This window comes from Thalia democratica, chromosome 6 (assembly GCF_965202585.1).
Source record: "Thalia democratica chromosome 6, ktThaDemo2.hap1.1, whole genome shotgun sequence".
Lineage (NCBI taxonomy): Eukaryota > Metazoa > Chordata > Thaliacea > Salpida > Salpidae > Thalia > Thalia democratica.
Window position 1 is genome coordinate 46,218,184 of NC_139170.1, and position 26,280 is coordinate 46,244,463.

The 26,280-nt window shown below is 27.1% G+C and overlaps 1 protein-coding gene across 2 annotated transcripts in view; it reads left to right on the top strand.

Annotated features, from left to right (window-relative positions):
* LOC145839601 (uncharacterized) overlaps positions 1–26,280 on the top strand; it is a 41,800-nt gene that overhangs the window by 9,552 nt on the left and 5,968 nt on the right. The window contains exons 5-16 of one of the 2 annotated variants that reach the window (XM_082947225.1): positions 7,848–8,029; positions 9,115–9,238; positions 10,595–10,734; positions 11,227–11,326; positions 14,440–14,633; positions 15,351–15,471; positions 16,082–16,152; positions 19,123–19,198; positions 21,701–21,840; positions 23,539–23,754; positions 24,418–24,690; positions 26,090–26,190. In XM_082947225.1, the coding sequence (XP_082803351.1) occupies positions 7,848–8,029; positions 9,115–9,238; positions 10,595–10,734; positions 11,227–11,326; positions 14,440–14,633; positions 15,351–15,471; positions 16,082–16,152; positions 19,123–19,198; positions 21,701–21,840; positions 23,539–23,754; positions 24,418–24,690; positions 26,090–26,190 (1,738 nt within the window). Of the gene's footprint in view, positions 1–7,847; positions 8,030–9,114; positions 9,239–10,594; positions 10,735–11,226; positions 11,327–14,439; positions 14,634–15,350; positions 15,472–16,081; positions 16,153–19,122; positions 19,199–21,700; positions 21,841–23,538; positions 23,755–24,414; positions 24,691–26,089; positions 26,191–26,280 lie in introns of both variants that reach the window. The other variant, XM_082947226.1, reaches the window with a different exon arrangement.

A 26,280-nucleotide genomic window follows, 5' to 3' on the forward strand; every position in this document is an offset into this window, starting at 1 on the left:
CAAGCAGATCAGGCCCATCATTCAGCAGGTATTTGTTTTTATTAGAATTTTATTATTGTTTTATATATTTATATTGAACTACAAGCAGATCAGGCCCATCATCCAGCAGGTATTTGTTTTTATTAGAATTTTATTATTGTTTTGTATATTTGCTAAAGTACAAGCAGATCAGGCCCATCATCCAGCAGGTATTTGTTTTTATTAGAATTTTATTATTGTTTTATATTTATATTGAACTACAAGCAGATAAGGCCCATCATCCAGCAGGTATTTGTTTTTATTAGAATTTTATTATTGTTTTATATATTTGTTCAACTACAAGCAGATCAGGCCCATCATCCAGCAGGTATTTGTTTTTATTAGAATTTTATTATTGTTTTATATTTATATTCAACTACAAGCAGATCAGGCCCATCATCCAGCAGGTATTTGTTTTTATTAGAATTTTATTATTGTTTTATATTTATATTCAACTACAAGCAGATCAGGCCCATCATCCAGCAGGTATTTGTTTTTATTAGAATTTTATTATTGTTTTATATTTATATTCAACTACAAGCAGATCAGGCCCATCATCCAGCAGGTATTTGTTTTTATTAGAATTTTATTATTGTTTTATATATTTACTCAACTACAAGCAGATCAGGCCCATCATCCAGCAGGTATTAGTTTTTATTAGAATTTTATTATTGTTTTATATTTATATTGAACTACAAGCAGATCAGGCCCATCATCCAGCAGGTATTTGTTTTTATTAGAATTTTATTATTGTTTTATATTTATATTGAACTACAAGCAGATCAGGCCCATCATCCAGCAGGTATATGTTTTTATTAGAATTTTATTATTGTTTTATATTTATATTCAACTACAAGCAGATAAGGCCCATCATTCAGCAGGTATTTGTTTTTATTAGAATTTTATTATTGTTTTAGATATTTGCTCAACTACAAGCAGATCAGGCCCATCATCCAGCAGGTATTTATTTTTATTAGAATTTTATTATTGTTGTATATTTACTCAACTACAAGCAGATCAGGCCCATCATCCAGCAGGTTTTTGTTTTTATTAGAATTTTATTATTGTTTTAGATATTTACTCAACTACAAGCAGATCAGGCCCATCATCCAGCAGGTATTTGTTTTTATTAGAATTTTATTATTGTTTTGTATATTTACTCAAGTACAAGCAGATAAGGCCCATCATCCAGCAGGTATTTGTTTTTATTAGAATTTTATTATTGTTTTATATATTTACTCAAGTACAAGCAGATAAGGCCCATCATCCAGCAGGTATTTGTTTTTATTAGAATTTTATTATTGTTTTATATATTAACTCAACTACAAGCAGATAAGGCCCATCATTCAGCAGGTATTTGTTTTTATTAGAATTTTATTATTGTTTTATATATTTGCTCAACTACAAGCAGATCAGGCCCATCATCCAGCAGGTATTTGTTTTTATTAGAATTTTATTATTGTTGTATATTTACTCAACTACAAGCAGATCAGGCCCATCATCCAGCAGGTTTTTGTTTTTATTAGAATTTTATTATTGTTTTATATTTATATTGAACTACAAGCAGATCAGGCCCATCATCCAGCAGGTATTTGTTTTTATTAGAATTTTATTATTGTTTTATATTTATATTGAACTACAAGCAGATCAGGCCCATCATTCAGCAGGTATTTGTTTTTATTAGAATTTTATTATTGTTTTATATTTATATTCAACTACAAGCAGATCAGGCCCATCATCCAGCAGGTATTTGTTTTTATTAGAATTTTATTATTGTTTTATATTTATATTGAACTACAAGCAGATCAGGCCCATCATTCAGCAGGTTTTTGTTTTTATTAGAATTTTATTATTGTTTTATATTTATATTGAACTACAAGCAGATCAGGCCCATCATTCAGCAGGTATTTGTTTTTATTAGAATTTTATTATTGTTTTATATTTATATTCAACTACAAGCAGATCAGGCCCATCATCCAGCAGGTATTTGTTTTTATTAGAATTTTATTATTGTTTTGTATTTATATTGAACTACAAGCAGATCAGGCCCATCATCCAGCAGGTTTTTGTTTTTATTAGAATTTTATTATTGTTTTAGATATTTGCTCAAGTACAAGCAGATAAGGCACATCATCTAGCAGGTATTTGTTTTTATTAGAATTTTATTATTGTTTTATATATTTACTCAACTACAAGCAGATAAGGTCCATCATTCAGCAGGTATTTGTTTTTATTAGAATTTTATTATTGTTTTATATTTATATTGAACTACAAGCAGATCAGGCCCATCATCCAGCAGGTATTTGTTTTTATTAGAATTTTATTATTGTTTTATATATTAACTCAACTACAAGCAGATCAGGCCCATCATCCAGCAGGTATTTGTTTTTATTAGAATTTTATTATTGTTTTATATTTATATTGAACTACAAGCAGATCAGGCCCATCATCCAGCAGGTATTTGTTTTTATTAGAATTTTATTATTGTTTTATATATTAACTCAACTACAAGCAGATCAGGCACATCATCTAGCAGGTATTTGTTTTTATTAGAATTTTATTATTGTTTTAGATATTTGCTCAAGTACAAGCAGATAAGGCCCATCATCCAGCAGGTATTTATTTTTATTAGAATTTTATTATTGTTTTATATATTTACTCAACTACAAGCAGATCAGGCCCATCATCCAGCAGGTATTTGTTTTTATTAGAATTTTATTATTGTTTTATATATTTACTCAACTACAAGCAGATCAGGCCCATCATTCAGCAGGTATTTGTTTTTATTAGAATTTTATTATTGTTTTATATATTTACTCAACTACAAGCAGATCAGGCCCATCATCCAGCAGGTATTTGTTTTTATTAGAATTTTATTATTGTTTTATATTTATATTGAACTACAAGCAGATCAGGCCCATCATTCAGCAGGTATTTGTTTTTATTAGAATTTTATTATTGTTTTAGATATTTGCTCAAGTACAAGCAGATAAGGCCCATCACCTAGCAGGTATTTGTTTTTATTAGAATTTTATTATTGTTTTATATATTTACTCAACTACAAGCAGATCAGGCCCATCATTCAGCAGGTATTTGTTTTTATTAGAATTTTATTATTGTTTTATATTTATATTCAACTACAAGCAGATCAGGCCCATCATCCAGCAGGTATTTGTTTTTATTAGAATTTTGTTATTGTTTTAGATATTTGCTCAAGTACAAGCAGATAAGGCACATCATCCAGCAGGTATTTGTTTTTATTAGAATTTTATTATTGTTTTATATTTATATTCAACTACAAGCAGATCAGGCCCATCATCCAGCAGGTATTTGTTTTTATTAGAATTTTATTATTGTTTTAGATATTTGCTCAAGTACAAGCAGATCAGGCCCATCATCCAGCAGGTATTTGTTTTTATTAGAATTTTGTTATTGTTTTAGATATTTGCTCAAGTACAAGCAGATAAGGCACATCATCCAGCAGGTATTTGTTTTTATTAGAATTTTATTATGTTTTATATATTTGCTCAAGTACAAGCAGATAAGGCCCATCATCCAGCAGGTATTTGTTTTTATTAGAATTTTATTATTGTTTTATATTTATATTGAACTACAAGCAGATAAGGCCCATCATCCAGCAGGTATTTGTTTTTATTAGAATTTTATTATTGTTTTAGATATTTGCTCAACTACAAGCAGATAAGGCCCATCATCCAGCAGGTATTTGTTTTTATTAGAATTTTATTATTGTTTTATATTTATATTGAACTACAAGCAGATAAGGCCCATCATCCAGCAGGTATTTGTTTTTATTAGAATTTTATTATTGTTTTATATATTTACTCAAGTACAAGCAGATCAGGCCCATCATCCAGCAGGTATTTGTTTTTATTAGAATTTTATTATTGTTTTATATATTTACTCAACTACAAGCAGATAAGGCCCATCATTCAGCAGGTATTTGTTTTTATTAGAATTTTATTATTGTTTTATATATTAACTCAACTACAAGCAGATCAGGCCCATCATCCAGCAGGTATTTGTTTTTATTAGAATTTTATATTTGTTTTATATTTATATTGAACTACAAGCAGATCAGGCCCATCATCCAGCAGGTATTTGTTTTTATTAGAATTTTATTATTGTTTTATATTTATATTCAACTACAAGCAGATCAGGCCCATCATCCAGCAGGTATTTGTTTTTATTAGAATTTTATTATTGTTTTATATATTTATATTCAACTACAAGCAGATCAGGCCCATCATCCAGCAGGTATTAGTTTTTATTAGAATTTTATTATTGTTTTATATATTTACTCAATTACAAGCAGATAAGGTCCATCATCCAGCAGGTATTTGTTTTTATTAGAATTTTATTATTGTTTTATATATTTACTCAACTACAAGCAGATCAGGCCCATCATCCAGCAGGTTTTTGTTTTTATTAGAATTTTATTATTGTTTTATATATTTGTTAAACTACAAGCAGATCAGGCCCATCATCCAGCAGGTATTTGTTTTTATTAGAGTTTTATTATTGTTTTATATATTTACTCAACTACAAGCAGATAAGGCCCATCATCCAGCAGGTTTTTGTTTTTATTAGAATTTTATTATTGTTTTATATTTATATTCAACTACAAGCAGATCAGGCCCATCATCCAGCAGGTATTTGTTTTTATTAGAATTTTATTATTGTTTTATATATTTACTCAACTACAAGCAGATCAGGCCCATCATCCAGCAGGTATTTGTTTTTATTAAAATTTTATTATTGTTTTATATATTTACTCAACTACAAGCAGATAAGGTCCATCATCCAGCAGGTATTTGTTTTTATTAGAATTTTATTATTGTTTTGTATTTATATTGAACTACAAGCAGATCAGGCCCATCATCCAGCAGGTTTTTGTTTTTATTAGAATTTTATTATTGTTTTATATATTTACTCAACTACAAGCAGATCAGGCCCATCATCCAGCAGGTATTTGTTTTTATTAGAATTTTATTATTGTTTTATATTTATATTGAACTACAAGCAGATCAGGCCCATCATCCAGCAGGTATTTGTTTTTATTAGAATTTTATTATTGTTTTAGATATTTGCTCAAGTACAAGCAGATCAGGCCCATCATCCAGCAGGTATTTGTTTTTATTAGAATTTTATTATTGTTTTGTATTTATATTGAACTACAAGCAGATCAGGCCCATCATCCAGCAGGTATTTGTTTTTATTAGAATTTTATTATTGTTTTATATATTTACTCAACTACAAGCAGATCAGGCCCATCATCCAGCAGGTATTTGTTTTTATTAGAATTTTATTATTGTTTTGTATTTATATTGAACTACAAGCAGATCAGGCCCATCATCCAGCAGGTTTTTGTTTTTATTAGAATTTTATTATTGTTTTATATTTATATTGAACTACAAGCAGATCAGGCCCATCATCCAGCAGGTTTTTGTTTTTATTAGAATTTTATTATTGTTTTATATTTATATTGAACTACCAGCAGATCAGGCCCATCATCCAGCAGGTATTTGTTTTTATTAGAATTTTATTATTGTTTTATATATTTACTCAACTACAAGCAGATCAGGCCCATCATCCAGCAGGTATTTGTTTTTATTAGAATTTTATTATTGTTTTGTATTTATATTGAACTACCAGCAGATCAGGCCCATCATCCAGCAGGTTTTTGTTTTTATTAGAATTTTATTATTGTTTTATATATTTACTCAACTACAAGCAGATCAGGCCCATCATCCAGCAGGTTTTTGTTTTTATTAGAATTTTATTATTGTTTTGTATTTATATTGAACTACCAGCAGATCAGGCCCATCATCCAGCAGGTTTTTGTTTTTATTAGAATTTTATTATTGTTTTGTATTTATATTGAACTACCAGCAGATCAGGCCCATCATCCAGCAGGTTTTTGTTTTTATTAGAATTTTATTATTGTTTTATATTTATATTGAACTACCAGCAGATCAGGCCCATCATCCAGCAGGTATTTGTTTTTATTAGAATTTTATTATTGTTTTATATATTTACTCAACTACAAGCAGATCAGGCCCATCATCCAGCAGGTATTTGTTTTTATTAGAATTTTATTATTGTTTTGTATTTATATTGAACTACCAGCAGATCAGGCCCATCATCCAGCAGGTATTTGTTTTTATCAGAATTTTATTATTGTTTTATATATTTACTCAACTACAAGCAGATCAGGCCCATCATCCAGCAGGTTTTTGTTTTTATTAGAATTTTATTATTGTTTTGTATTTATATTGAACTACCAGCAGATCAGGCCCATCATCCAGCAGGTTTTTGTTTTTATTAGAATTTTATTATTGTTTTATATTTATATTGAACTACAAGCAGATCAGGCCCATCATCCAGCAGGTATTTGTTTTTATTAGAATTTTATTATTTTTTTATATATTTACTCAAGTACAAGCAGATCAGGCCCATCATCCAGCAGGTATTTGTTTTTATTAGAATTTTATTATTGTTTTGTATATTTGCTCAACTACAAGCAGATAAGGCCCATCATCCAGCAGGTATTTGTTTTTATCAGAATTTTATTATTGTTTTATATTTATATTGAACTACAAGCAGATCAGGCCCATCATCCAGCAGGTATTTGTTTTTATTAGAATTTTATATTTGTTTTGTATATTTGCTAAAGTAAATACAGACAGGGTTGCCACTTTACCTGGAAACCTGGAAAAACCTGGAATTTTGATCAAAAAACCTGGAAAAATCTAAAATATTTAATAATTTTAACATTTTCAGTTGTAAAATTTTGTTTAGACACAAAAAATCTATCATGTTATTAAGATTTTTTGTCATCATCAATTTTTTTTTTATTAATAAACACATTTAAAGTAACTTTACAGTATCTTTTCAATATTTTTATACTATTTAAGACAGTTTCTTAAATAAAAATTAACTTAAAACTAAAAATAGACCCAAAAATGTGTACTTTTAAAAACCTGGAAAAAATTTGGAAAACCTGGAAAAAAAATTTGAAAAAGCGAGTGGCAACCCTGTACAGATGAAATAAAATATTAACCAGTTAGGCAGGTGAAGGTTTGATTGAAAGATAATAAAGTAAATCAGTAGTTTTATGTTTTATTTAGACGAGTAGATAAGACCTATCATTCAGCAAGCTTGGTTTATTTGTTAGGGAATTATTTATTTATATTTTTTTTAAAACTTTTTTATACGTTAACCTCATACAGCAGGTTTTCCTTTTTATTTATTTAAATAAAGATTTATTCATGTAATTTTTGTAGTCAATTTGGGTTTTGTATTCATTTACTAGCAGATCAAACCCATGTAGCATGATTTGATCATTTTCATATATATTTTTTTTTCAGTATACATACTTATCTGTACTATATTTTATATAACTTGTAAGGTTCCTTTTAACAAAAAAATCTTTTAGTGATTCGTGCTTAGTTAGAATAATAAAAGTTGACCTTTTATCAAGTTTTTTTTAAAGAGTTGTTAAACTTCTATTTTTTTTCTAAAACTTTACAAATATCTATCCAGGTACTTTTAGCATAATTCAAACTATGTTTTTGGTGTTAATTTTTTTATTCGTGTTTTCTTAGTTTTAAATAACCATCCTATGTATTAAAAGCCTTGTTCAAATTTAGAAATGTTTAAAAAATATAATTTTTAATTCAAATCTTTAACTCCTTTTTTTACAAACATCTAGGTATTTGAAACATCACTAAAACTCGGAATTTTAAAATGCAAATTTTACCTGTCAGCGTTTATTCTTTATAACAACACATTAAAAAAATACATTTCAGGTATTAACAGCGCTGTTCAAACTGCGGGAACTGGGCCTGATCCACGCCGATCTGAAACCCGAGAACATCATGCTCGTCAACCCTGAAACACAGCCGTGCAAAGTCAAGGTGATCGACTTCGGCAGCGCCAGTAAAGTTGATAACACCCTGCATCAGACATATCTGCAATCCAGATACTACAGGTTGAATTTTATTTGTTAATTATATTTTTTAAAGTTAATAATTCCTTGCATCAGACATACCTGCAATCCAGATACTACAGGTTAAATTTTATTTGTTAAATTTGTTAATAGGTTAATAATTCCATTCATCAAACAAACATGCAATAAATATATTACAGGATTGATTTTAATATGTTTTTATTATCTAATTGATTTTTTAATTTAAACTTGATAATACCCTTAATCAGGCTTACATTCAACCTAAATATTACAGGTTTTTAATTTTTATTAAAGTAAGTTTTTTTTTTGTTTTTAATTTGTTTTAAAGTTGTTGATATGCTGCATCAGAGTCACTTAGTTAGACATTATTTATCAAAATATTATAGATATGTTTGTTGTTAAAAGTTAATAAATGTTTATTTTAGTTTAGTTGTTGTTAACATTAGCTTTTTATGCAACTATTCAGTGTTTGAAAACTTGTTGAAAGTACAGGTTTCCAGAAATCGTTTGGATAAGTTGATAAACGCGTTTAGTTGAAAAAATAAACTTAAACTGAATAACGAAACTTGTGTAGATAGTTTACTAATTGTTATTCAACTGTGAAATCTAAATAAAATTATACCTTTATTTTTAACTTTCACTATCACCTTTTTGTTCTAAGACAATTTTTGATTTAAAAATATCTAAAAACAAACCCTCATATAACTTTCGAGCTGTTCTCAACAATAACATTTGATAAAAAGATAGATGAGTGGTTGCAATTAAAGTGTAGAGTTTATAGACACCCTGAAGTGATTTCAGTACGCTGACAAAACGATAGACACGTTTAAATTAATTAAACAAAGGTGTAAAAAATTAAAAAGTTAGTCGTTTGCTAATAGAGGTTTTAGCTAAGAGATCATAGATATTTAAAATTAAAAATATTGTTTTGTAGATCTCCTAAAGTTATCTTAGTATTGGCGTTTGATTGAAAAATTATATATAATTTAAAAATGTAATTAAATTAAATTTTTAATCGGGCTCCCGAACTTATATTAGCATTAGGATTGGGGTTTGATGAAGTGTTTAATTAAATAAATGTTTAAGTTGGAATATTAATTTTACAGAGCACCCGAAGTGATCTTGGGATTGGGGTTTGACGAGAAGATTGACATGTGGTCGTTGGGGTGCGTTGCTTCCGAGCTGTATTTGGGGCAGCCCCTCTACCCGGGGTCTTCAGAATATGACCAGGTATGTGTGTAATTTTATATTTTATCGACTGTCTCATTTTTTTTGATATTTTATTGATTAGTTAAACAAGTTAAACGAAAATAAACAATCAGCACCATTAAGGTTAACACAAATCCAGATAATCAAGATGTATTTAAAATAACAGTTTTTCTGCACAGTTTCAAGTGGCTAGCGATGTCTAGCTTGTATTAACAAATAACTAAATAGCTTGTAGTTTATATAATCAATATTTCCCATGAAATTTCACAACAGAATAGGTCCAAAGTGGAAGTGCATCTATAATGATGTACTTTATTCATCACTAAAAATTTCTACATTGATTATATTTAATCTTTAAAAAAACAAACTAGTTGTTTAAGGGCATAGGGGGGGTAAACACCCTTTTTTGGTTTTTGATCTTATTTTATAAAGTTTTTACTAAACTACAAGATGCTTTTTACAGATTTAAAAAATTCAAAATAATTTTTAAGATATAGCCGGTCAAAGTCAGAGGCAACAATAGGATCCTTATGGAAGGCGCAAACTAAAACGTCAAATAACTAGAAATCACTAAAAATCTATCTCCTCCTACGTTTTTTAAGATAACTACCTCAAATTTTCAGGATATGTTCCTTGCAGTATTTAGAAAATTCAATAAAAAAACTGTTTTTTTTGTTTATTTTATATATAAAAATTTTATTTTTTATTTTTTTGAAAAATTCCTTCCGACAGAATTTTCTAAATATATCAAGGAACATTTCCTGAAAGTTTGAGGTAGTTATCTCAAAAAACGTAGGAGAAGATAGATTTTTAGTGAAATAGTCTATTTTTGCCGTTTTAGTTTGCGCCTCCCATAAGGATCCTTTTGTCGGCTTTGACTTTGACCGGCTATATCTCAAAAACTATTTTGATTTTTTAAAATCTGTAAAAAGCATCTTGTAGCTTAGTAAAAACTATATAAAATAAGATCAAAAACCAAAAAAGGGTGTTTACCCCCCCCCCCCCCCCCTATGCCCTTAAATAACATTAAACTTTTAACGCTTGCTTTTCCACAACAGCTAAGGCCCTCTGTGGAGTTTCTTTGGTTTGTATTCCTTTACTTCTAAACAGTTAAACTACTATAAACCGAATTTGTGTTTGTTTTATGCTTTTATAAATTTTTGTTTACAACCAAAAATATAAAGTATAAAATATATATTTTAATAGTTCACAATTCAACAACTCCGGTTTTATGGTGAAAATCCATTTATATTGCCAACATCTCATTATTTCAGCTTTTAAAAAATTCACCGTCCAAAAGATTCGTTTTAAAGTGGAAACCCAATTAAATTACCAACGTCTTGCATTTTCACTCAACTCAAATTCGCCATTCAACAGATTCGGTTCATAGTGGAAACGCAGGGATTCCCCTCCCAACACATGCTGCAGCGCGGGGAGAAATCCTCCCGGTTTTTCACCTCCAACCCGCAAACCGACCCCACCTCCGTGACCCTGCAGGACAACTACACCGGGTACAGGTATAATTTAGTTTCACAAATAATTTTTTTTCTGTTAATAGTTGTCTACTGGGTACAGGTGTAAATAAATTTTACTTTATTTGCTTCAATAACTCTATATTAGTTTTATTTATATTCATTAAGTGGGTAAAGGTATAAATAAGATTAGCTTTCGGTTGTTGTTGTAATAACTTTGATCTTATTAATTTGTTTTTATCTTGTTCCTTAACTGCGAAAAGGTAAGTTGTTTAGTCCTACACATGTAGTTTAATATTACGCAGTTTGATAAGCAGGTTTGTTTTAATTTTCTTTTCTTTTTATTTTGATTTAAATATCTCGACAGTATTTCAATGTAGTTTGCAGCTAATACATATATGAATTAGAACAAATTCTACGCTGGTGGTGCAATACAAATTGAACAGCTTTCAATAGTTTTTAAAATAAATAAAGCTTTTCGTAATTAGTTTATAATGTTTTCTTTGTGATTTATTATTATTCTAACACCTTATGCAGACTGAAGACAGCTCGTGAAATGGAAATTGACTTGAAGCAAGCGAACTTCAGTAAAGAAAACAGAAAATATAGATTTCAATGCCTAGATGATATTATTAAGGTTAATTGGATTTTTTTTTACAAATAAAGTTGAAATACATATATTTTAATACTTGATTATATAATTAAGGTTATTTCAGATAATTGATTTTATTAATATAGGATACAGATTGAAATGTTTAGGTTATACTGTTAAGGTTATAAAAGATAACTAATGTTTTAGTACAAATTATAGATTGCAATGCTTAGACCAGGTTATTAAGGTTTTTATTAATTTAAGTCATGAATACTTGAATTTATAAAAAACATCGACTTTAAACTCTTGAATGTTTAGATATTATCTTGTAAAATGGTTTTAATGTTTATAAGATATTAACACTAAAATATGTTGTAACCAATTTAAATCAAATTTATAGTTTAATAGATAATGTAGTTCTAATTAAATTTATTGATAATATAAAAAGTAATGTTAGTTATACTCAAGTTTTATTATTTATCATTGCCATTTGGAAGATGTTTAAAAGATAGTATAGAGTTTGATTTTTATACCTATACATTCGCAATGGTACAGTTAAAATATATTTTCATAAAATGCTAAATTTTATTTTAATATTAGGTAATCAAATAAAAGTAAGTTGAAGTTAAAAGTTGTAGTGAACTAAAAAAAAAGTTACTTTTAGTATAGGTATACAAATTGATCTTTTTTGATATATTATAATGTAATAAACAACTTGTAACAGGGTTGCCACTTTACCTGGAAAAACCTGGAATTTGACAATTTAGGCAAAAAATACCTGGAAAAACCTAGAATTTGAAAAATTTTGAAAAAAACCTGGAGTTTTCAACAATTTCAACATGTTAAGAAGTAAAATTTCGATTTGTCACAAAAAATCTATCTTATAGATAAATTTTTTTGTCATCATCAAAATGTTTTCTAACAAAAAACATATTTAAAATAGCTTTACAGTATCTTTTCAATGTTTTTATACTATTTAACACTGTTTCTTACCTTAAATTTTACTTTAATCTAAAAATAGACCCAAAAATGTGTACTTTTGAAAACCTTGAAAAAAATTAAAAAACGAGTGGCAACTCTGTTTTAAAGTTAAAAATGTAAAACTTGATAAGTAGCCTATTACCATTTACTCAGTAAAAAATACACAATAAACTAGTTTTTAGCATAATAATTAAAGTTCATCACTTAAAAAATAATTAAATTGTTATTTAAGTAAGTATTCTAAACTGTTTATACACGATTTAAACATATAAATTTTAAATAAACATGTTATAAACCAAAAATAAAAATGCCACTGTAATAATACTACGTTTTATCGGTATGAATTTTAGTTTTATCTAATTTTTTAACAAATCGGTATTTTAACAAATTCAAAGTTGGTAATCTAAACTTTAACACTATAATCATCACAAATATCTTACTAGTTAATTTTAAACAAAACTTAAAAATAATTATTAAAATAAACTTTTTATAAAATTAGTATTCAAGTTATCTTACTGCTGAATTAGTTTCATAAAATTTCAAGTTTTAATCAACAAGAGTTAGTTTGAAATACAAAACCCATTTTTAAAATAAATAATTCTTTTGTACTATGTACATTCGTTGCAAAAGTAACAAAAAATAATGAATTAAGACCTTTTGAGAATTAATACTTCTCTATATTGACGTAATCTAAAACAAAAACATGAAATTTAAAATCAGTTTTTAGTCAGCAGATTATGTACGTAAGAAAAAATTAATAGTTTGTTAGCTAGTATATAAAAACAAATGTAATTTAAATAAAAATTGTTTTTAAATTTCAAAAACGTTTGTAAATGCATAGATATTTTTAATGTTTAGTGATATATTATACTAGTAAACATTTTTAATGACTTGGTTTAAAATTTGTACGTATTTTGATAAGTTTGTACGTAACATTTATTTTAGTAATTATTTATCTAAACGCCACTGGCTATTTTCATAAAATTATAAGTATTTTGATATAAATTATATTATTTAATTTAAATCTCTTTAATTGGAAAATTGGATGAACATTTATTTTGTTTTTAGATATTGTATATATGTAATTACTTTTATATGTAACGTGATATTTTGAAAACATTTTATGTAAAATGTAAATGTTAATGATAAAACTTAAGTATGTTTTTTTAAATTTATTTTAAGCTACAAACAGTTCTTACATTCAAACGCAAACTTTAGTGGTTCATACAGTTTTATTTTGAATAGTACGAAATTAAAACGGTTGCTTGAAGCATGCTTTTTAACAAATACGTTTAAACGGATGCTCTGACTTAATTCATTGTAGTTGAGTTTCCTTTGGTGAAGCATAATCTTGACTCGTCGAAACTATACGATCTAAGCGCAGATCATATGTTATATCATAATATTACTTAATTTGTTATAGTTATGATTTTAAATATTATTTTTCTATTGATTACTAGAATTTTTTAAAGATAAATGCGGCCCTCAAAGATGTTTTTCTAAATAGTGCGGCCCACGAGCAAATTTTTCTAAGAAAATTGGCCCGCGAGTCACATAAGGCTGCCGACCCCTGTATTACAGCGCAGATCAGTTTATAGCAGTTAGATTGAAAAATTCAAAACTGGGCAACTGCGGTTTCAAGGAACTTTCCAGTTTTCAACCAGCTGGTAGCCGCACATGAAAAAGCAAACATTTAAGAGTATTAAGCGACATGAAAATAATAAAAAATAAATATTCCACCCACCACAGACCGCATGCACGAGAACACGGGATCATAAATAGTTTAACTGATAAATAATATTTTTTTCCAGCACCCATTCACGTCAGATAGTAATAAATGTATTATAATAGGTCAGGGTTTCCAATTTTTTTTTCAAATGGCCCCCTTTAAATAAGTATAAAAAGCTATGGCCCCTCAACAAGATAACTTATAAAACTACCTCTAAAAGCACCTAAAACATTTTTTTTGCTCTACATCGACAACTCCAGAACATCTAGTGTAAGTTTCAAATTATAAACTCATGGCCCCCAAGAGGCCGCTTGGCCCACTTTGGGAAACCCTGTAAAAGATATTTACAGAACAGACCCACTCACCAAACAATTTCATGGTTATGAAAGCATAAATGACATTATAAATAAAAAATAATAATTTTAACAAATAATATATACTCGAACAGACGCACCCGCCCACCATAGACTCGATGCACAGGAACATGGAGGCTTGCGACGCGCACGAGTTCCTCTCACTGTTGCGTCAGATGATGACGTTGGACCCGGCCATGCGCATCACTCCCAGCGACGCGCTCAAGTACAACTTCGTCACGATGCAGCATCTGAGCAAGAACAAGCACAGCAACCTCGACGCCATTTAGTTGGTTTTGATTTTAAAAATTTATTGTTTTAGTACAATAATTTGGATGGTGGGCAGTTGGTTAAATAAGAACAAGCACAAAAGCATTGATGCTATACAGTTTGTTTTATTTGTATTAAAACGTTTATTACTTTTTATGATAAAGACGAATACAGTAATTTTTATGTTGTTTAGTCTAGTTTTTGAAATAATTTGTCATTTAAAAAAGTTTGATATTTTAGAAAAATAAATTGTGGAATTTATCATGTTAACCGACGTTGCCACTTCCTCAAAACTAGGTTTAACTAGTTTTTAATATAGTAGGTTAAAATATGCTAGCTGTTAAACTTACATATTACATTTTAACTGATTCTTTGTGAATATTGTAGTTTAAAAAGAATACTGATTTCACACTAATTTTTTGCTAGAAAAAGTCTAATCCTACGTAAAAAGCTGTATAAATAACTTCATTATTAATAACATTTTATTTAATAAATACAAAAAATATTTTGTTTTACAGTGACAAAAAATTAATTGAATGTTTTAAAATATTTGTATTAGCCAGTGGTGTCAAGTGTTTAGTATTATAGTTACAAACAAAACCTAGAGGCATTATCATGAGTATTTTATTTAATAATTACAAAAATAATTTTATTGTTAGATACAAGTATTAAATATTTAACTATAACTTATTTACAAGCAATTATTTTTTTTTACAAAACACGTTTAAATTTTTAGTTACAAGCAAAGTGGAGAAGCGATGCAAGTTTGCCACGGTCCTTGCAACAACAATTCACAAAATAAAAATCAACAACTGCAACAACCGTCTACGAGCAATTTGTTCCAACAAGCCCAACAGGTATTTAGCTATTTTATTTTTGATTCAAAAAGTGATAAAGATGCAAATAAATCAGACATATTTTTTTTAAAAGCCCAATGGGTAAGATTCCAAGTATTTAATATAAATGTTATTAGAACTGTTTAAGAAAATTAGATTTTTTAAAGTAAGTAAAGTATTGACATGTTAAGCTAATGTTTAATACTAAATTAAATTTAATATTAATAAATTCATCTACTATGAATAATAAAGAAGTAAAGTGTTTATAATAAGTTTTGAAAAAATCATATTTAAAAGTATTTAGTGTGGAAACAAATGATATTTTACTTTATAAATATAATGATTTACAAGAAAATTATTTACATTAGTAAAGTGTGTTTAATTAATTGTAATCTGTTCTAAGTTCTAAATTTATTATATTTTTGTATTTAAAATTGATTTCAACAATAAATTATTAAACTTAAAAGGTATTTATATATTATTTTATTTATGTTTAAGATTGCCTGTTTTGAAAAACTATTTTTAATTGTTTTAATTTTTTCAAGTTAACTCTATTTTTTATAATTTAGAGTAAAACTGATTTTTTGAAAATATATTTATCTAGTATTAAATTATTATTTCTAATTTTCAGCCACAGTACTTACACAATCAAGTAATTCCGAAAAGCCAACCAACTTATTTCAACGCATACAACCAAGCAACGTTAGTTTTCATCAATTAATAAAAATATTTGTACACATTATCATTTCAACGCATAAAATCAAGCTAAATTATTTTTTGGAAATTAACAAGTTATTAGAAAAATAAGCGGGTCTATTTTCTGTTGAGTACTGCTAAAAACTGTTAAATTTTGTTTAGATACTTGTTTCTTACTGTTACTGAGTATTTTTCAATTTAAAGATAACTGTGCTTGTTTCATCACTAAATAGAACAGTCAGTTCTAATAAGATTATTCAGCATATGTTCATGTTAGCCTTTACACTTCTTTCATAGTTAAACAGGCTTTTTTATATTAAATAGGAACGTGTTCTTGTTCAAAATCTAAAATTTTTAGATTTATGCCGTTTGATATATTACTAATATTTAAGCTAGTTAATTCAAAAAATTGATAGCGAAAAAAGAAACAGTGTTTAAATATATGTTTAGAGTTTTTTATGCATTTAAACAGTTTGAGGTTTGCTACTATTTTTTATCGAGGTACATTTCTAGACTAAAGTATTAATTATTAGATTATGAAAATGAAACATCAGCTTTTGATTAGAAGTGCACACTATATACCTATCAAGAAATTATTTTTTATCAACCGCCAAATTTCTGTTTACAGCAAAACAACTATATGCATACACTCTTGTTATGAAAAATTGCATTGAATAGCATAAGAAATTTCATACTTTATAATCTGCTACGCTGTTTGCTAGTGTCTTTTAACATGTTCATAGTTATTGTGGCGTGTTTTATGCTGGTTAGTTTCATAAGCATTAGATAGGAATGTGCTGACGTAGGCTGAATTGAATCACCAAAGCTAATTGAAATGTAATTCAAGATTTGTGTGACATTTAAGAAATTGATTTGTAACTCTTAAACTAGTTTCAAGTGTATCATAACATTGTTTTAAAAAAGTGGGTATATCATGTTTGTATCAGACTATTTCGTATTTAAACAAGTAAGTTGTGATTTCCAAAGAAGTTTTAAATGTATTTTGATGTTAACACTTTTAAAAAAATATGTGGTCTTTCAACCAATAAATAAAACTTATTTTCTCATTTTTTTTCTAGAGAAAATTCATCTTGTTTTTAATTTAAAAGCCAATGTTGTTGTAAACCAAAACCATGTTTGATATAGAAAAAGCAACATATAGCTGAAGCAAAAGCTGAAAAGTATATATAAGGAAATTGTTTTAATTAAGCAGTTGTAAGTTAGCACACACCAATTGTTAAGCATAAAACACATTCAAATTCGACAAAGGAGAAAATACAAAAAGTACAAAAACATGTAATGCTATTAAGTTATTAGCTTTTTTGTAAAAAAAAACTGCCATTTTGTTAGAGGATTGAACTAAAAAACGTATTATTTTTGTTGAAAACATAATAGTTTTAAAATTTTTATTATAGAAAAAAGTAACGTACTTTTTATTGTTGTACAAAAGTCACTTTATGTAATACATTTGAGTCTAATGAATTATTTAAATTTAATTTGAAAAGCTGATGTTTTAAAGGAGTGCTTGTTGTGAAGTTAAAAATAAATTGTTCCCGTGTATGAAGCTGTGTTTAACTTTTGTGTAGTTTTATGTTTTGTTACGCACACAAACGAACACACACAGCTTGCATTTAGTAATTATTTGAACATGAACAGTTTAATTGCATTGCAAAGTCGCTTGCCTTTTATGCTTTGCAGTTTTATAAAACTTTTGATTGAATTTGTTCTAATGCTGCTTAAAAGCTTAAAAACAGTCTGTTAACGTTTTTCAAAAAAAGTTGAATCCAAATAGATTAGTTATCTCATTTACTTTGGTGTAAACTATTTTGGTTTCGAAGTTATAAAAGCTATTTCTGGTTACAAGAAATTTTTGCATACTTGTGTGTTTTAAAATATGAAAGACAAACACTTTTTTAAAACTTCTAACTAAGTTTTTAAATCAAACCAAGCTATTAAGTTTCTTCGCTTGATTACATTTATCATATCCAAATTTAAGTTCAAATAATTCCAGCAAAATTATCTGGAAACTTTTAAAAGTTACGTGATTGACACCCATACTAAGCATTTAATCAATGATAAACATTAAGATAGACAATCTCTCCATTCGGCTTAATTAAGTTGAGAATGTTGGTTAATTGAAACTTGCGATATGTTTTATTTCAAACTTCCAAATTAACACTGAAGTTTACGATCTATCAAAGTTGTTTGAAAAACTTTTCCTTCTTACTTGTATGTGTTTGAAGTTTAAGTAAGTAATGCTTTGGGCTTTGTTTTCTAACTCCCTTTTAGTATTTTTTGTTAGTATATATATATATATATATATATATATATATACATATATATATATATATATATATCACAGATGTTCTTGTGCTAAAACTTTATTCCGACTAACGGCGTTTCACTGCTCTCAAATAAATTTAAGAACAGATCTACGGAGTCTATAAAATGTTAACACACAAATGTTGTGTGTTAACATTTTATAGACTCCGTAGATCTGTTCTTAAATTTATTTGAGAGCAGTGAAACGCCGTTAGTCGGAATAAAGTTTTAGCACAAGAACATCTGTGATATACATTCCGATAAGCTTAGCTTATCAGGATCTCCAGGATTTAACGCCTTATAACGTTACATCTTATATATATATATATATATATATATATACATATATGTTTTTTAATAAATAAAAATGGTTAAAGTTACTTTTTATGTAAAGTGTAAAAAGTACATATAATTTTAACATTTGAACTAGTTGTTTGAGAATAATGTTTTGTAAGTGTGCACAATAGTAAACAAAAAAAAAGTTTTGTTAATACTTTACAACATATAAACTCTGTGAATGTTGTTACTACTTTAGAGCTTTCAGTGTAGTTTGACCTGAATACGACCATGACATTTTTGAAACTGTTTTATAATACTCGAGTAAGCACAGAGTTTCTAATATGTAAAAAAGTTAATACTTTTCGTTATTTGCAGGCAACAAAGCAACGAATTCGTTCAAAATCAACTGAAAGTTCAAGCCGCAGTGTCAATGCTTCAACCCCAATTTCAAGTGAGTAATAATAAAATAATAATAGTTAATAAATATAAAATAAGTAAGTGTATATATTTGTGTCAATGCTACAACCTCAATTTCAAGTTAGTAATAATAAAATAAATGATAAATATAAATAAAATGATAAAAAAGTATATATATCTATGTCAATGCTACAACCTCAATTTCAAGTAAATAAAAATAAATAATGATAACAGATAAATAAATATATATTTATTATCTGCGTCTGTGTCAATGCGTTGACCCCAATTTCAAGTGAGTAAAGTAAATAAATAAATAAAGGTATAAGTTTGTATAAATGGTTCAACCTCAACAACAAGTAAATGTTATTATGATATGGATAAGTTTAACTAAGTAATATATAAGTAATAGCTATAAGTATTATAGTTATCATCGCTACAAAATCAATTTCAAGTAAATAGAATTAATAAAATAATAAATAAGTTATCTGCATCAGTGTTACAGCCTAAGTTTCAAATAATATATTGTTGTTATAAAAATATAAATAAAGTAATAGTATAATATATGTTACATATAAATATAAATAAGTAGTTAACTGAAGCTAATTCAATGCTAAAATTTCAGTTAAAACAAAATTTCATATCAAAATTTCAATCACAACTTGTTTTTAAAATATTGTTCAACTAAATTGTAAATTGAATATAGTTAATCTTTTTAAAAGTATTGAAAAACCAATTTTTGAAAAAAAACATACATTATCAATTCAACAATTAAAATTTTCAAAACTTTTGTTCAAGTTTTTCTTATTATTATGTTAACAACAACATTAAAAATCAAGTTACATACTAATTTTCATGTACTATAAAACTTTTATTATACTTACAGTATTTAAAACGTAAATTTAAAAAATTACAGCATTTATTTTCTAAACTTTAGTTTAAACTATTGAAATAAAGTAGTTGTCAATATTTATTTTATTTTAAATTAATTAGAAAAGTGTTGACGAAAAGTATTTTAAAAATATATAAGAATAATAATAGATTAACGAATAAAAGCGATGTAAAAGTATGAAATAGAAATAAATTCTAGAAGAAAAAATATTTAATTATTTTAAAATACAGTTAAAAAATATTAAGTTAAAGCAAAGCAAAAGTATTAAACAATTTAATAAACAATAAAAAACTAACTTCAGAGTTACGTGTATAAAAAACAACACTTACATTAGTAACAATTTATTTAAAACTTTAAAAATTGAGTTTTTTTTCACAGTTTAGCAAAACTAAGTACATTGAATTACATCTACAGCTAATTTTTTTATGTAACTTTTTAAGTTGAATTTTAAATCTGTTTATGTAAGATCAGTATTTTAAAGCTGTGTACGTTTTATTGTTTATACAAAGAATGACTCAATGTAAAGTTTTATTAACTCATTTAATGATTAAATAAGTTTATATATTTCAAATTAGTTTTGTTTTGGTTTAACATTAAACACATATAAATAAAAACTAACTGGCAGAATGTAAAAAGAATTAATTTGATTTATTATTTGTTATACAATACCAGATTTTTACTTACAAAACAATAAATTTATTTTGAATTAAAATAAAATCGAAAATAGTTAAATTTAAGAAATAAAATGATTCAAATGGTATTTAAATTTGTCACAATTAAAAGGAAATATTTTCAATGAATTTCTCAAACAAATATGTCTAGAAAAAACAAAAAATAATTGTTATATAAAAATAATAAAAAAGTCAATAAGGTTAAGTCGACTTTTTGTTACTGAGATATTTATTAAACTAATCAGTGTATTTAATTTTATTTCTCATTAACAGTGTTCAAATCAAAATTTCAATACACTTATTTATTTACATTATTTCTTTTTAACATAAATTCTAATGCATTCCTAAAAATTGTAGTTTAAAAACACTTGTATGGTAAACTTTAATATTTACAAAAATAAGACACATGTCGATGTCTATAAAACTGATTAGTTATTCTGATTTCACTTCACAACAAAACGTTTTTGGACCAGGCTTATCAAATTTAAGACAATAATAACATAACAAGAAACATATATAAAAAGACTAATTAATAAAATATAAAAAATCGACCGAGGGTAAGGGTTAAGGGTAACAGTAATAGTAAAAAAATGAAAAAATTTCAAAAAATAAACTAGAAAAAATAGAAATAAATAAACTAATAAAAAAACAAAAAGAAAAAATAGTTACTGACCGAGGGTAAGGGTTAGGGGTAACAGTGTTAGAAAAAAAAATATATACCTAATTAAAATTATTTAAAAAATAGGAGTATGCAAAAGTAAATTATAAATAACAAAACACAGTTTAAAAAAAAATTACCGACCGAGGGTAAAGGGTTAGGGGTAAGAGTGATAGCAAAAAAAAAAAAAAAAGTCAATAAAAAAAATCAACCTGTGCGAAAGTGTCCTCTCTTGCAAAAGTGAAACAAATGCAACTTACCTAAAAAATTTTAGACATTTTACCAAAACAATCATTTTTCAATGCTCTTTTTCAACAGCACAAGACGTTTTTGGACCAGGCATACTTGGACTCTCTTAGGTACTTCCCCCAACCCCCGTTGTACCCCAATTTCCTCGCGGCGCCCCCTCTAGTGGCTGAACCCTTCAACCCGCTGGTGACCAACATGGAGAGACTAGTGTTAGTTTTTGAAAATTATTTAAAAATAAATTGTTTTTATTGGTAGAAAAGCTATAAATTAGTTTAAACGTAGTGTTTTTGGAAATATTTTTTGTTTGTAAATTTTTTGGTAGATTTCTTTATTTTGTAAAATGTTTTTGCATTAGTCGGTACAGTGCTTATTCACTTATCCGGACACGTTGGGCAAAATTTTTCTGTAAACCTGTCCGGATAACTAAAAATCTGGGTAACTGCAAAAATTCATTTTTTCCGTATAATAATATATTTGCTGCATATAATGCAATGCATATAAAAAGTTTATGGTAAAAACAAATATATAGTAATTATGAGTAATATATAATAAAATGATAAATGATAAAAGCTAAACTTTAGGTTAATTAATTAATTTATTTTTTATGGTATAACAACATCAGACTTACTAACCCTCTGCAACTTTATAAGTTTTTTGAGGGTCAAGCAAGTAAAATTCATCATTTGCAATTCCACCTGCCCTAACTATTCATTTTAAAAAATATCAATTTTTGTTTAATAGAAAATATAAATTAAGTTTATCTTTAAAAGCAAAAAAATTGTAAAGATATCTCTTTAAACGAAATAAAAGACTTTTTTTTAATTAAAAAAAAACAGACAAAAAGAAAACGGGAAACTTTGACAAAGTTTAAAGTCAATTTAAGGAAACATATCACTCCTAACAAACTAGTTTTTATTGAAAGTTTTACTAAAATAAGAAATAATAGACGTTTGTTTTATAGTTTTTCCACGTTTTTCAGCAGAAAACTCATAAAATTTCAAAAGTTGTGAAACTTTTTGAATGAAACTATGTGTTTACTATTAAATATTTTTTGAATTTTCTTCTGACCGAAACTGTCCGGATAAGTAAGCGCCCGGATAAGTGAATAAGCACTGTACTGCAGGGCTGCTATAAAATTTAACTAAAAGTAGTTTATTGTTTTATTTTGCAGCATATATAATTGAGAATTTAATGTTGACTTTTGAATGTGACCAGCTTTAGTTTGTACGAAAATGTTTTATTTCTTTCATCAGTGTTTTTGGTGTAAAACATAAATTTATATACAACAAAAAATAAGTAGTGAAATAAGTTGTACTAGTCAGTATACAAGCCATAAAAACGTTAAAACTTTTACAACATATTTAATTGATACTTTTAATCAGTATCCGAGTTTTTAGATTTGATACTAAGTTATTTTGTACAAAAGTCATTAATTTTTACTTTTCAACCATTGCAGTCGTAGTTTCTATAATAGAGTTTTATGTAACATGTACCTAAAAGATATATTTAGCTAAATGTTGCGACAAGAAAGTGGTAACATATATGCTTTCAGTAAAAAGTATTCACAATAAAAATTTCGTTTAACTTTCAAAAAATCCTGATTAATCATGTAGTAAATGATTCAAAAACTCACTAACGAATAATTGTTATACTTCTTCAGTCTCAACTTGAAAACTTTCCATATAGAACTCTTTTTTAGTTTATTAGTTTTGTTTTAATTTTCTTTTAGACATTTACTCATGAGCAATATGTAGTCTCATATTGTAAACTCCGCTATTTTAAATCAGGAGAAATTTTTGACACACCAACATTTTTTTGTTGTTGTTTAGTTCAACCGTTTGTTGCACAGTCGACTCTTTTACACGACGTTTGAGCCTCGTGTCTTAAAATCCCCCGTTTTGAAACAGGAGGCAGAACTACTACATGGACGCCGCCGCCCAGCTGCAGCACAACCTGGCCATGCAGCAGCAGCAGTCGGCGATGGTGCAGCAGACGGCGTTGCAGTCGCAAGCGTTGCAGCAGCAGCAGATGCAGCACCACAACCAGCTGATGGCCCAGCAGCAGGCGCAGTTGCAGCAGCAGATCCCGAAGACGGTTCAGAATCCAGCTTCCAATGCCACCAGGTTGGTTTTTGAAAGTTTTGTTTTCATGACTTCAAATAAAAATTAAAACTGTTGGGTTGTTGGCAATTTTGCTCAGGGTGACACATTTTGCCTCGTAAGTTCAACACCTAATTTTGACCCGAAAATATAAGTCCTAAACTCGGATGCCAAACCAAAATTCTGAACCGTTCGTATCTATCCCTGAACCTTAAAACAAGCTACAAATGCAAAAATCTAACCCGTGCAATGTTAATGCTCACCCAACTTAGTTAGCCCGATTTTTGCTAGCCCTTGTTTCCATGGTAAAATTTCTTTTAATTGTCCAATTTGAGTACAAAAAGTAATTATGGTTGCTATCAAGTATCAGGATTGCCACACACACAGGTTATCTCAAGCTAGTTTGAACTTTTTTGAAAAACTAAGGCTTGTTTTCTTTTCTAGACATTAGGATAACTTTTTAAAATTAATTTTATGAATTTGTTTTTATTAAATTTTTTTGTTGTTATTTTAGTATTTTTAAGTATTTTAACTTGATGAACAGTATTTTTTTTTAATTTTTAAGCTAAATAATAATATTATTATTTAAAAAATTTTAATAAACTCAGGCTGACTCAAGCTAGTTTTTTTTTTCAAGAGTGACAACCATTAAGTACTTATTTGAACTTGAAAATTTATTTTTCTCAGATCGCATCACCAACAACCGTCCACTTCAAAAACAACCAGAAGGTCCAACAACCACAGTAACCATGGAAACCACCACAATCACCATGGTAATCATCACCAGGGCAACAGGATCCTCATATCTGATTCGCCGGTCAACGGAGGGGGGTCAGTTATCACCATATCAAGCGAGAGTGACCACGGTGATGACAACACCATGACGTCATCGGTTGCTATGGAAACCAGCAACCAATCAGCATCTAGGCACAGGAACAAGTCGCAACATAAGCACACAAGGTTGGTTTAATATTTAAATTTGTATTTATTTTCATTAATTTTTAAATATGATGACAATATAAATGTAAAGGTCACTATAATTTGAAAAAAAAAGACAGGAGTAAACAGTTTGAATAATTTGAAAACTGTTATTTAGTTTGTATGATATTGAAACAATGTTTTACTTATATTAATTATATACTTATATGTCTTATGGTATGTAAATAAATAATAAACATAAAATTACTATAACAATTTACAATTAGTTCTAAAGCATTTGTATAAGTTCAAGTAAGGTGTTGAACTTAGTTTTAATTTGTGTTTTATTTCTATATATCATTTCATTAAAGCACAACTTTAAACAAGTAAGTTTAATACATAAATCAACGATTAACTTTGCTTAAAGTTTTAAGTCTATATAGCAACTATAAACTATAAAAATTTTCATAGTACGCAAAAAAAAATTTGCTTATTTTTAAGTTTAGTTTTAAGCGTGTTTTTTGTTGTAATACAGGGTTGCCAAAAAACATAGAAATACCTGAAACTTGACAATACAGGAAAAAAAAAGAGCCTTGAATTTAAAAAACCTGAAATTTTGAACAAATCACTAAAAAACTGAAATTATAAACATTTTTTACATGTAAATTAACGAAACTTAGACTAAATAAAAAATCCATCATATACAAATTTTTTTTGTGTTATTTAGATTTTCTTTTAATAAAAAACACATTATAAATATCATTACAGTAGCATTCATAACTTTAAATTTAGTTTTATACTAGAAATGGACCAAAAATCTTGTACTTTCAAAAACCTGGAAAAAAATTCAAATAACCTTTAGCAACCCTGGTAATTGTATTGTTTTTAATAATTTAGGTGTTAGTTTTCAAATCGTTTCAAATATTAATGCAAAGCTCTTCACCGATAAAACAGTTTCATGAAAAACTTTAAAACGTTTCAAACTATTTTAAGAAGTTGTCACCTAAAGATAGTTTAAATGAAGCTATACTTAAAAAAAACTACTTTGAAAAGTTGTTTTAAAAATAAATATTCATGGTAATTATAAGTTTTCTATTTTATTTTTAGATAAAACTTATAAAAATAATATATTATATTTTTTTTTTAAACCCTACTTATACGATTACTGTCAAAGTTTGGTTTTACACAATTTTTTTTACAATATTTTTACTTAAACAGCTTATAATTTTAAATAAATAATTGAGTAGTTGATTTAGTTATTATAAAATTATCTCAAATAAAAACACTTGAAAATAATTTATTACCCGTTTTTTGTTATATTATAATCTTTTTACTGTCTGGAACTACTATATTAAGTGTGAAATATATAACAAGCTTTCAAAAAAATATATATTATTTATAAAAAAAGATAAATAATATTTATTATTATTTTATTTTTCAGCAACTTGCACGCAACAAGCGATATGACGTCACAATCAAATAGAAGCCAAAATGACGTCACTGCAAACAGCAGTGACGTGAAAAATGACGTCATAAGAAGTGGTATGTTAAAAGTAATAAATAAAAAGTATACCATTTATAAACAAAAACAGTTAAAAAACACTTTAATTTATTACTTTGTTCTATATTTCG